We start from the raw sequence: 13405 nt of genomic DNA on the forward strand, positions 1-13405 counted from the left end.
AGAAATGGAATTTCCCAGAACCTATTAAAACTATGTAGCATCTTTTCCCACCAGTGCCCTTGGAATCAAGTCCAGAGAAGCCTCTTGGATCTTACTTAGTTTCAAAATGAGGTGTTTAAAAGACTCAATGTGTTGGTACAGAATATTAGCGCCCCAGACATTGTTAACCTTGAAATAAGCCTTGATTAGAAATACTAGGACCACTGCAGCACCTATCTGAATTCTAGGCATCATATAAAAGACAGAAGAAATCTAAAAACAAGCTAGTAAAGAATCCTTGGAGTGAGGTGTAATGCAACTTCATCACTTTATTCAAATCTTCAAAATAGTCTTTATTCTACATTTTTAGTATAAAAAAATCCACAAGTTAAGTGCACCACAGTGTAGAGAGAGACATACAACGCTGGAACTTCCATTAACAGTCAATGGTACAGTCAAACATCACATGGACAGAACACAAATTTAGATTAATTGAAATTATAAGATAAAATAAAATAAAATAAAATTTTGGAAAACAAAAATCAAAATATTAAGGATCCCTGAAATATTCTTAACTCTGAATGAGACTTCACTGGACTCAAGTCATTTTGTAGTGAGGTCACAATATGACCCCATTGACCCAGCTTAGAAGTCTTAGGAGCCATGAGTGGCACATCAGACATTGACAGTAAATGGTAACCAATTTTTGAAAGTTTGGCTCTAAAGTCACCAGCCTTTTGAAATGCATCCTCCTCCTTGCCACTCATATTTTAAATAGCTGTTTACAGTACAGTTTGCACTGCCGTGAGCTCAGTTTTTCTGGCACCAAAGCAAATTTGGGCTATGTTCTTGTATGCAGAGGCAACCTACAAGAATGGTCCAAAAGACACCCTCCACTTTTGCCCAAGGAGATGCAAAAGCAAAAGTAATGGGGTCTATGCTTGGGGCACAGAGGGGTTTTCAGAGGATCCTTGTGAATGACTAGTTTAAAAATGACAGGTGGGGAGAAGTGCAAGGAGAGAAGGAAATTAGTCTGACTGGCTTTCTGTCCTGCACCATTGATTCAATGTAGACTGGCGGGAGGGAATGGAAGACTGGGATTAGGGGTGGGACGTGGGGCAAAGGAAGGAAAAGAAAAGGCAGACAACTAATGCATTTCATTTATAACAAGTAATATAAATTGAAGACTTAAAGGAGATTAAAGACCAATCAGAATAATTTGGCAACTTTAATTCTTAGGAAGATCAAAGTTCCCTCCAAACCTAATTTGATGTTTTATTACTAAAAGCAAAGACCAGTATGGTACAGTATTACTCCAGAGGAATTAAAGGAAGATTCTTAGGGCTGCTTCACCCACATTCATTTTATGAATGGATACCTTCCCTACCTCAAAATGCTTTAGGGAGGTACTGCTACCATTACATGGTTCCTTATTAAGTCTGAAAAGTGCCTGAAAGTTTGGGCACCAGAAAGACACCCCAACAACATGTGTCTAAACTGCAACTTCAGGTTAATATGACTAAAGCAGTTACATTGTGAGAAGTGCTGAAGGTATGTGATGTCTTTCCCGGCACAAAGGTGGCCTTGGCTCCTCACCAGATGGTGTAGCCACCATCTGAGCCACCCATGAAGAAGTTTCCCTTCCGCTGAGTTACAAGGACGTTGGCTCCCTGCATGACTGCAAGCTGAGCGGCATTGGGAGGGCATCCAGGGGGTGGAGGCTGAAAGGAAAGGACAAAGTTGAATGAGCACAGAGCAGCTGATACAAAGGAAGGGGACACCGGTAAAGCAGGGTGCCTAAAAGGAAGATGGCAATTTTCAAGTAGCCTTTTAAGGAGCTAGTTACGCCACCAATGTGGGTTCTAAAGCAGATCTATATTCTCTGAACCAAAGATACAAACACAAAAAGGACCTACTAATTTGAAGGATTCCAGCTCCAAAAGGAAGACTAAGGATACCTCCAGAATATGGGTAGTCCAGTCCCATCGTTAGTCATTTTCAGGGTCAGAAGTCACTCCCGCCCAATTCCCAAAACAGCTGAAGGGGTGTCAGGTCTGAGGCCCTAACTCACAGGGTTAGGGCCTGGATGGTTTTCAAACAGACCATCGGATAGCCTGAAGGCTCTCAGCACAGTTCTCACCACATCGCTCACGTTTGGTTACTGAGTAAATGGTCTAGCAGGGACCATTTAGGCTCTAAATCCCATGCATGTGGGAACTAAGGAGTCCTAGAACTAAAATCCCTAATGTCCCCAAACAAACCTGGCCAATAGTATTAATCTCTCTTTAAAAGCTACTTAATTGGGATAACTCATTCTTTTTTTAATCATCAGGACTCCTATAGTATAATACCATGTTGATGGCAGATATAAGTTAATGCTTATGGAATTAAAGGAGCATTTACTGTTAACAACTCATGAGAAAAAAAATCTGGCTAAAAGAAGCAAGTAGGGACAGGAAAATCTGGTTAACTCGGAATATGACCATCAGCCCCATATCAAGGCGCCAGAAGATACCAACCTGCAACACTTCTGACTCCTCAGCGCTTCCTGTCTAACTACTGGTTATCAGTGATTTCACCAACACTGGCAACTAATATCCAGGATAGTGAGGAGATGGATATGAAGTCATTTCAGGAAGTTTAAACTACATAATAAGGGATGAGTTTTCTCTGATAAGGTCATACTCACAGGAATGTTGCCAGCAGTTGCTGCAGCTCCAAATCTGGCTCCTGTGTCATATCCTCCTTCCACCAGCACTGCTGAGCCAGGTGGGTAGATGGGACCAACTGGATAATAAGCCATGGGGATTGTGGAACCCAAAGGTCCAATGGCCACAGACTGAGCCATGGGAAGATAGAGTGAGGCGCCAGGAAACGCAGCTGACATAGTAGGGACTGTGGCAGCCCCTGGGTGCACAAAACTTGGACGATAAAGCTGGAGGAGGCAGAAGAGAAAGAAAAGTGTTATTTTTAAGACATTCCTATTTGTGATCTCATTGATAATTCTTAATTCTCCTTGTGAGATTACACTCTGAGGTATACAAGTTGCCTTTCTACTGCCACTCAATATTCTCCTGGATCGCATCTTGCTGTAGCTAATGTTAGGCTCAAGGAATGCAAACTCATCTTCTTAACCTCAGCCTGTGCCAAATAACATTAAAAAAAGACAATGCATTCTCAAATCCAACGGAAATTGCCGAACTATATAGTGCCTGAGATTATTCATGTGAGCACACTCTTCTGTTTGTGAAGAGGAAGTGTGGAGTCATACTTAGGTAAGGACTGAAAATATGGTCCAAGAATATTCTCAACTAGCCCAAGTCTAGTAAACTGGAAGCACCTCTGAGTAAGCAGGTGGAGCATCAGTATAAGGTGGAGCCTGAGGAAGATGCAAGGTTTGAGGGTACACTGGATTCCCAGGAGGCTGCACGGGGTAGGTTGGCTGCGTTGGATATTGACCTGGAAGACAAAGTAAAATGCTTGTTGCCTACCATACAGAGCCACCGAAATGGCGCAGGGCACATTGGGGAGCTAACCGAAGTGGGAACAAGCAGAAAGGGTTTTTGCAAACATACTGCACTGGCGGGCCAAGAAAATAATCATTCTCTCTGCACCCTTAGAACTGAAGGTGCTGGATCCTGACTGGACAATAAAGGCGCTGTTCCCGCTAGCCTAATGAGTTAAGGAGTTAACCTAGCTGGGCTCAAGTTCCCTTCGGGATACAAGACAGGTCTGGGCACCCATTCCTGGGATTTAGGCCGCTGATCTTTCACGAGTGCATTCTGCCTCTTCCTTAGGTAGTCTCCACAGGGCTGGCTGGAACCGGCCCAATCTTTTTGGGTAAAGGTGGTTGTGACTGTTCATCTCACAGCTTCCTATTCAAGGTCGACTTCCAAAGAGACTGAATGCTGGAAATGAACGGTGAGACTGGGAAGGTGGGAGGAGGAAAGGGGAAGCGTGCACGCTTCAAGCAGGCCCGTGGGGGGTGTACTGAGGAAGCTGGAGAGGCTGGGGGCCATGCCCTCAAATCTTAGTGCGATCACAGGAACGAGAAGTGCTGGTCCTGCCAGTGAAGGGCGAGGTGGTGCGAGGGCGGAAAAGGGCCGGCGGACCAGCGCCAGGATCTCACTAGTTAAGCCCGGGAACCTGCCTGGGGTTCCGGAGCGCCGCATCCCGCCCCCGCCGGCTCACCATTGGCCTACCCAAATCCCTGCTCTCGCTCCCCATTTGCTACTGCAGATGCCCATCGTGACAAGCAACCCCCCCACACACACACAAGCCGAGGCCGCAACACCAAACTGCGCCACAGAGTTTAAGGGAGAAAGGGCTGGGAGGGGGTGAGCAGCCGTAGTTGGGGGGTGAGGAAGGCGTCAGGCACAGCCCAGGGCTGCAGCCGGCCGAGGAGCACAGCGCGACGCAGCCCGCCGCGACCCTGGCGCATGATGATCGTAGGCGCTGGGCCCGCTTACCCCCGGCCAGCACTACACACCCCCGACGGCCTCAGCCGCCCCCTATCCTTGCCTTTGCTGTTCATGGTGGCGGCGGGTCCGGTTCGTCTCGGCGTCGCGGACGGTTATTTTTTTCGTCCTCTTCCTGTTCGGAGTCACTTCCGTGTCACGTGACGACCCGTCTACCGGCGTCACCCGACGCCCATGCGCCGCTGCCGCCGGAAACCCCGCCCCTTCGCTGGCTTCCAGCTGCCACAGGGCGTGCCCGCGTGTTCCCGCCCACTCGCATTGGCCCCGCCCATTCTTCCCTCCACCCCCTCTCGTCTCCAAAGTGGAGGAAAATGGGCTTCAGGTATTGTCTCCACGCAGGGTATTTTCTCTTCTGCGTTCGGAGGTAGAGCCATTAAGCCATTCCCAGGAAGCTTTTTGCACCTACACAGATCAATTGAAGGTCACCTCACCTTGGCAGCCTCGCCAAGAGGGCCATGGATTCTACAAGTTTCCCTGCCTTAACATGCTTCCCCAGCGTCGGCCTCACGCCTTCTCCTCCCAAGCCCAGTCTTTCAGCTCCGTGAAGACTTATTTTACCGTCCAGCTCACATCTTTCCTTTTCTGAATTATACCCTCAGTGGAACCTTCTCAGCCCTGTCTATACCACCGGCAAGCTGAGGGCAGTTTCTTTTGTGTGTCGCCGTCTTTATCATCAAAAGAAGGGGCAGGGTCATTCCTGGTGCCCTAGGAACACTGTGGCACTGCCTTTTCTTTGATTCATGAAAGATTCATGAAGTACAACTTCCAGAATCTGCTACTGCTGCCACATGTCTTACCCCCACTTTTTTTTCCCAGTCTGCAGACTGCTCAGAACATGAGCTCCTCCCTTTCATTAAACTGGACGTTAGCACTGTTAAATCAGCCAAAAATCTTTAGCTTCTAAATAAGTCTTTCCGTCCCTTCGTTTGAAAATTAATGCTGAGCGCCTGATATGTGCAAGTAAGGAGACAGAGCTGAACAAGAGAGCCCAACTCTATTTTCTCATGGAGTTTACATTCTAAATTGTAGTAAGAATAGTTGGAAAAGCATCTTTAAAGGGAGAACTTTGGAAAGAAAAGCCCTCAGCAAACATTAGAAGCCCAATAAATATTTGCTGACTCATTAACTAAACTACTGAAAAGAGTCTGTACTCACTTCAACTCAGTAATCCTTTCCTTTTGTCTCCAAGAGTATTTTACAGTTTAAAATGCACCTCTCATCCGCTCTTCACAACAGCCCTGTATGGTGGGCAGGGCTTGTTTGAACATTCTGATCCTCAAATTAGAGAACTGATTGAAGAGATTAAGTGATTTGCTCAAAGCCAGAAAATATATAGTTTACAGAATCAGATCTGTCTCCCTGGTTCCCAGGTTAGTGTTTCTATTGGTTTTGGGTTTTTTGTTTTGTTTTGTTTTGTTTTGTTTTGAATCACCTCACCTTTCCTAGGATGTCTAAAAGTCCAATATTGGATTTCTTTTAGGTTTTTCCCGGAACATATTCACATATTTAACACTGATTTGTAGGATATTAACTAATACCAGGCACAGTTCTAAAGCACAATTAAGTGTCCTTGTTCTTCTGAAGCTTTACTTCTAGCCCAGGGACTTTCAAACTTATATGACTTAGTACTTATCCTATGTACTTAGTACTTATCCTATGTACACTGCACCATGGTATTTTCTCTACTCTTTCTCTCTCTTTCTCCCCTCCTCCCACCCCCACCAATTCAGGTTGTGATTTCATATCCCACTAAGAAGTCAGAACCCACAGTTTGAAAATACACAGTTTTTAGGGGACCATCACCTCTAGTGCATTGCGTTTTTCTTAGTATGAAGTCTACAATCAATAAATGGTGATTAAATTAGTAAATAGGGAAGCGGACTTGGTGCAATGATAGGGCGTCTGCCTACTACATGGGAGGTCCGCGGTTCAAACCCCGGGCCTCCTTGACCCGTGTGGAGCTGGCCCATGCGCAGCGCTGATGCGCGCAAGGAGTGCCGTGCCACACAAGGGTGTCCCCCGCGTAGGGGAGCCCCACGCGCAAGGAGTGCGCCCTGTAAGGAGAGCCGCCCAGCGCAAAGAAAGGTGCAGCCTGCCCAGGAGTGGTGCTGCACACGGAGAGCTGACGCAGCGGCCTGACGCAACAAGGGGAGGCACAGATTCCCGGTGCCGCTGATAAGGATGGGAGAGGCCACAGAGGAGCACGCAACAAATGGACACACAGAGCAGACAATGGGGCAGGGGAAGGGAGAGAAATAAATAAAAAATAAATCTTAAAAAAAAAATTAGTGAATAAATCTTTGGAGATCAGATCAGGCAAATGTTCCCTGTATCCTAATTTTTCCAAATCAGATTCTAAAATGGATCCCACCCAAAACATGAAATTGGAGAGATCATTTATCTGTTCTTACCCTTACCCATGCTCTGGGCCTCAGAAAATAATGGAGTGAACCTATGAAAGGAAATTTCCCTTATTTCTTTCTCTGGGCCCTCAATTAGAGATCCTGAAATTGTATGGTAGCCCATGGCAATGAGAATGCTGGCAGTGGATCCGAAATCAAATACTGGCCTAACTCTGCCCCTAACTAAATGAATAGATGAGGATCAAAATCCTCATCTATTCAGTCCCACTCATTCCCTCATATGGATAGGTCAGAAACTATACCAGGGGCCTTACATGTATTAACCTATTAATGTCCATGCAGATTCTTGAGGTAGGTGCGGGTAAGGAGGCTGAACTTCAGAGAGTTAAGTAGCTACTACATTACAGAGCTTCAGAGCCAGTATTCAAACTCAGATTTGCCTCATTTCACAAGCCTCTCATTGTTTTTGGTTTGTTGCCTCCCAGGGGTCTCAGTTTCATCATCTGACAAGGAGATCGTACGAACCCTGTGTCACCTCTAGCTCTAAATCTAGATCTCAGTTCTAGAGGAGGAAAAGAGCAAAGGGGAGCCTTGTAGAGACAGGGGAAGTAGGCAGAGCTGATAATTAACTAGTACCTTCTGGTCAGGCCTTACTATGTACTAAAGTACTCAAATATTTCTACTGGATAGTAAATAGCTACTGCCCTGAGCTTCTCCCCAAGTATCCCCTTCACTCCAGATCTTCTCCGGAGGATCCAGTAATAAAAGTTAAGTCTTAGCACCAGGGTCATCCTGGATCCGACTCCAGCTAAGGAAGGGAGGCTGATTGCTTAGTGCCTCCTCTTACAGGGTGTTAGGTATTTTGCTTATCTACCTGGGACTTGGACATTGGGAAAGCTAGGGCAGAGTGAAATGAAATTACAAATAGAAATGGAGGGTTTATAGGGTGTTGCTTTCTCTGGAAGGCGGAATTAAGGAGCAACTGGCTGCTTTCTTGGACAGGACTCAAGAGCCTTTCCACCTTCATTTTCATGCATCCCCAAATACGGATGTTCATTTAGTCATTTATCAACTCTTTCCTGCATCATTTACCAAATACTTACTGAGCACCTATTATATGCTAGACCATGTGATCAACACTAGGAAAACAATGGTGAAGAAGCAGGTACAGTCCCTACTCTCATGGAATTTACAGTCTACCTAATTGTAGAGAGACAGAAAAGTCATCAGATAGTTAAAATACAGCAAGATTAGTGCTGACAAAAGAACAGTATGGGGTGCTGTGAGAACATGTAGGTGAGGCGCCTAAACTTTTCTAAATGGTCAGAGAAGGCTTCTGGGTAAAAATAATGTCTGAAATGAAGTCTGAAGGGTGAGTGGAAGTCAAGCAAGAAGATGGAGAAGAGGATGCCTTGAAGAGGGAACAACATATGCAGGCCTTGAGATTTGGGAGCTGGCAGAGGGGGAGAACATGAAAACAGTTCTGTATGGCTAGTGCGTGCAATGGCAGGTCGGGATTAATGAGAAGCCAGAGCCAGACCACTCAGGGGCCCTTGGAGCCCACGGAGGGCCTTGCTGCCTGGATTGGTTAGCCACCGAAGAATTTTTTTTTTAAAGATTTATTTTTATTTATTTATTTCCACTTCCCCCCGCCCCAGTTGTCTGTTCTGTGTGTCTGTTTGCTGTATCTTCTTTGTCTGCCTCTTTGTCCGAGGCACGGGAATCTGTGTTTCTTTTTGTTGCGTCATCTTGTTGTGTCAGCTCTCCGTGTGTGCAGCACCATTCCTGGGCAGGCTGCACTTTCCTTCACGCAGGGCGGCTCTCCTTACGGGGCGCACTCCTTGCGTGTGGGGGTCCCCTATTGGGGGGACACCCCTGCGTGGCAGGGCACTCCTTGCACGCATCAGCACTGCACATGGGCTAGCTGCATACGGGTCAAGGAGGCCCCGGGTTTGAACTGCGGACCTCCCATGTGGTAGGCAGACACCCTATCCACTGGGCCAAGTGTGCTTCCCAAGAATTTCTTTTATTTTTTTCGGTGTTGCTGGGGTCAGAGATTGAACCCAGAACCTGGACCTCATATGTAGGAAGCTGGTGCTCAACCATTGAGCCACATTGGCTCCCCTGAGGTGGCCTTTTCACTTGTCTGCTTGTTTTTGTTGTTGTTTTTAGGAAGGCATGGGGAACTGAACCCAGGACTTCCCGTGTGGGAAGCAGGCACACAACCGCTTGAGCCACATCTGCTCCCTGAAGAGGTTTAAGCAGGGAAGTGTTGCGATTGTATTTTTATTTTAGAATAATCCCTTTGGCTGCAGAATATAGAATGAATGAAAGAAAGAGTTTAGAGTGGAAAAGTGTCTGAGAGACCACTTAGAGTGCCAGTGTAGTGGAGTAGATGTAGCTCAGTGATTGAGTGCCTGATTTGCACATATAAGGTTCTGGGCTCAATCCCTGGTACCTCCTTAAAAAAAAAAAAAAGAATGCCAATGTAGTAATTTAGGGAAGTGATGACGGTGGACTGGCCTAGGGAAATGACAGAGGGGTGGAGAGAAGCAGGGGGATTCCAGAAATATTAGGAGGTAGAAATAACTGGACTAGTGTCAGTATTAATGTCCAGGATTCAGTTAATAGGATTAGTATTGGAGGTGAAAACCCCATAAAGTCAAAAGACAAATGACAAATTGGAAAAAGATGTCTGCAACTCTTATCTCAAAGGGCTAATCTCCCTGCATATAAAAGACTCCCAGAAATCATTAAGTATATATGACCAACCAGTAGAAAAAGTAGCAGATGACATTTACAGACAGTTCCAGAAAAGGAAATACAAATGGCTCCAAATGTATGAAAAAAATGTTCAGCTTCACTCACAAGAAGGCAAATTAAAACCATCCTGAGATACCATTATCAGATTGGCAAAAATCCAAATGTTTGCCAGCATTACTCTTTGTGGGGCTGTGGGTAAACAGACACTTTAATTTATTGCCAGTAGGAGTGTAAATTGATACAATCCTACAGAGGTTAATTTGGCAATATCTGTCAATTACAAATGCACATTATCGTTGACCAACCGTCACACTTTTGGAAAAGATTCTGTATTAGTCAGGGTTCTCCAAGGAAACAGAACGACAGGATATATATTTTTTGTTTATTATGTAAACATTATGAGATTTATTATAGAAATTGGCTTACCTGACTGTGGGGATGGGTGAGTCCAAATTCCTTAGAGCAGGCCAAGCCGGGAACTCCAGTGAATTCCCCAGGAGAATCTAGCTAGCTGAAGTAGAGAGGAAAATTCTTCCTTTTAACTGCTGAAATCATCATTCCTCCTTTTAAAGCTTTCAACTGATTGGATAAGACTTCTCTCATTGTTGAAGGCAGTCTACTTAGTTGATTGTAGGTGTAATCAGCCACAGATGCTATCAACTTACTGATGATTTAAATCCATGAAAAATCCTCACAGTAACAATCAGACTGGTGCCTCCTTGACCAAACAACTGGATATCATAACCTGCCAAGTTGACGTGTAAACTTTACCATTACAGATTCCTACAGATATATTTGCACTCATGAGAAATACTGTATATAATGTTGTTTATTGAAGGATTGTGTATAAAAACAAAACTATGGAATAACCCATATGGCCATCAATAAGAAAATAGTAAAATAAGTCTTAGTATATATCCATACACATGAAATACTATTTGGTTATAACAAAGAATGAGAAAGTTCTCCAATAGGTATATATATACACATATTTTTATGTATTTATCTCTCCCCACCCTCTTGTTGTTTTGTACTTGCTGTGTCTGTTCATCTTTTTTGTTTCTTTAGGGGCCTCTGATATGGGAGGGGGGCACCTAATCACTTAAGCCACCTCCGTTCCCTGCTTTGTTGTATCTCTCATTATGTTTTTCCTCTTGTGTTTCTTGCTGCTTTGTCATCTTGTTGTGTCAGCTAGTCACGCCTGCCCATTGTGCTAGCTTGTTGTCTTCCTTAGGAGGCACTGGGAACCAAACCACAGACCCATGTGGTAGGTGGGAGCTCAGTCACTTGAACCACATCTACTTCCCTCCAATATATATTTATAAGTGAATAAAGGAAAAGTGAAAAATGCATTTGTGTAAGAGAGGGAAGACAAAGAATATTCATTAATATTTGAGTAAAGAGATTCTGGAAGGATACAAAAAACTTATAAAAGTGGTTATAGGGTGGGGTGGGAGAGCGGAGGAGAGGAGACAGGTAGGAGTGGGACTTTTCACTATATACCTTTTAATATTTTAAAAAACTTTGAGCCATATGAATGCTTACCTATTCAACAAATTAAAACGAAGTTGGCACACCTATTAGAAAGACTAATATTAAAAAGACTGACCGTATCAAGTGTTGATGAGGATATGAGCAAGTAGAATTCTCATACACTGCTGATGAGAATGTCAAGTCATACAACCACTTTGGAAAAGTGGCAGGCTCTTTAAAAGTTAAACATGGGAAGCAGATGTGGCTCAAGCTGTTGGGCTCCCACCTACCATATAGGAGGTCCAGGTTCTATGCCCAGGGCCTCCTGGTGAAGGCAAGCTGGCCCATGTGTCAAGCTGGCCCACGCGGAGTGCTGCCCCGCGCAGGAGTGCTGGCCCATGTGGAGAGCCGACGCAGCAAGATGGTGCAACAAAAAGAGACAAAGGAGAGACAACAAGAGATGCAGCAGACCAGGGAGCTGAGGTGGCATAAGAGAATGATCACCTCTCTCCCAGTCTGGAAGGTTCCAGGATAGGTTCCCAGAGCCACCCAGTGAGAATACAAGCAAAGTCAGAAGGACACACAGCAAATGGACACAGAGAGCAGACTATGGGGGGTAGGGGGAAATAAATAACTAAATAAAAAGTTAAATCTGTATGATTTACTGTATGATTCGATGTAGGTATTTACCCAAGGAAAATGAGAGCATATGTACAGATATTCATGCTGTTCTTTGTAGTAGTCAGACACTGGAAACAACGCAAACGTCAATAAACAGGTAAATGGAGAAGCAAATTGTGGTATATCCGTACAATAAAAAGGAATGAATTACAGAGCAGCACAATAACACAGATAATCTCAACTATGCTAAGTAAAAGAAACCAGGTGAAAAAAAGTGCATACTGTATGATTTCATTTATATCAAATTCTAGAAAATACAAACTAATCTATGGTGATAGAAAGGAGATCAGTGGACGGGCTCTCAGGAACTTTGGGGGTATTGGCTATGTTCATTATCTTGATTGTGGTGATGGTTTTATGGATGTATCATATGTTAAAAGTTATCAAATTGGGGATTGGATATGGCTCAAGCAGTTGGGCATCTGCCTCCCACATGGGAGGTCTGGGGTTTGGTTCCTGGTGCCTTTTAAAGAAGATGAGCAGAGACAAGGAGCAGACACAGTGAGCAGACAACAAGCAGACAGATGAGGGAGCCATTCCTGCGGGGAAAACATGGGAAAAAAGTTATCAAATTGTACACTTTAAACATGTTCATTGTATTGTATGTCAAATTGTACACCAATAAAGCTTTTTATTTTTTTTGAATTTTTTAAAAAAGATTTATTTATTTTATTTCTCTCCCCTTCCCACCCCCCACCCCCCTACCCCCCTACCCCAGTTGTCTGTTCTTTGTGTCCATTTGCTGCATGTTCTTCTTTGTCCTCTTCTGTTGTTGTCAGCGGCACGGGAATCTGTGTTTCTTTTTGTTGTATCATCTTGTGTGTCAGCTCTCCGTGTGTGCGGCACCATTCCTGGGCAGGCTGAACTTTCTTTCGCGCTGGGCGGCTCTCCTTATGGGGCGCACTCCTTGCACGTGGGGCTCCCCTATGCAGGGACACCCCTGCATGGCACGGCACTCCTTGCGCTCATCAGCACTGTGCATGGGCCAGCTGCACACGGGTCAAGGAGGCCCGGGGTTTGAACCGCGGACCTCCCATGTGGTAAACGGACGCCCTAACCACTGGGCCAAGTCCTCCGCCACAAAGCAGGCTCTTAACCACTGAGCTCCGCCCCCTCTAGTAGAGTTCTTTTCAATACACCTTTATTGAACACCTATTATATATTTGTTGGGACCTTCACTTAGGGAACTGGAAGAACAAAGCCATCTCCTACTTCCCAGCTCAGACAGGGAGGGTGGAGCTTTGCGGGAGAATCCAGTCAAGCTCTTTGAAGCAGCCTCTCAAAGCTTTGCCTGGGAACCCTATTACAAAACATAGGGCTCAGTAAGGGGCCGCCTTTCTTACTCCCCGCAGGCCAGAAGAGGCACCACAGGAAAGGGAGGGACTGCAGAAGAGGGACTAACGTTGCTCCACACTAACGTACTACACTAGCACCACTGTGGCTGGGGCAGCCTAGTAAACCCTGGGGCACTCTTTCTTCTCTTTGGACTTGGACTAGTTTTTATCAACATGAAATCCCAAACCACCTGCATCAGAATCTTCTAGTGCTTATTAAAATGTGAATTAATGGAGTGATATTAATGCACACCAAAATTCACAGCTTTGGGCTTTGAGAATCCATTTTGTTCCTTGAGGTGTGTGTGTGTGTTTTCCAAAGGTTTCCCAGAAC

The 13405-nt window shown here is 45.0% G+C and overlaps 1 protein-coding gene across 1 annotated transcript; it reads right to left on the minus strand.

Moving 5' to 3' along the window:
- Nucleotides 1-283: 283 nt before the first annotated feature.
- DAZAP2 (DAZ associated protein 2) lies at nucleotides 284-4637 on the minus strand. Its single transcript, XM_004453687.5, has 4 exons — nucleotides 4501-4637; nucleotides 3320-3438; nucleotides 2669-2914; nucleotides 284-1700 (listed from the first exon to the last, which is right to left on the minus strand). Exons 1-4 carry the CDS (start codon nucleotides 4511-4513, stop codon nucleotides 1572-1574), a joined length of 507 nt encoding a protein of 168 aa, XP_004453744.1. The 5' UTR covers nucleotides 4514-4637; the 3' UTR covers nucleotides 284-1571.
- Nucleotides 4638-13405: the final 8768 nt, after the last annotated feature.

Source organism: Dasypus novemcinctus, chromosome 12, assembly GCF_030445035.2.
Source record: "Dasypus novemcinctus isolate mDasNov1 chromosome 12, mDasNov1.1.hap2, whole genome shotgun sequence".
NCBI lineage: Eukaryota > Metazoa > Chordata > Mammalia > Cingulata > Dasypodidae > Dasypus > Dasypus novemcinctus.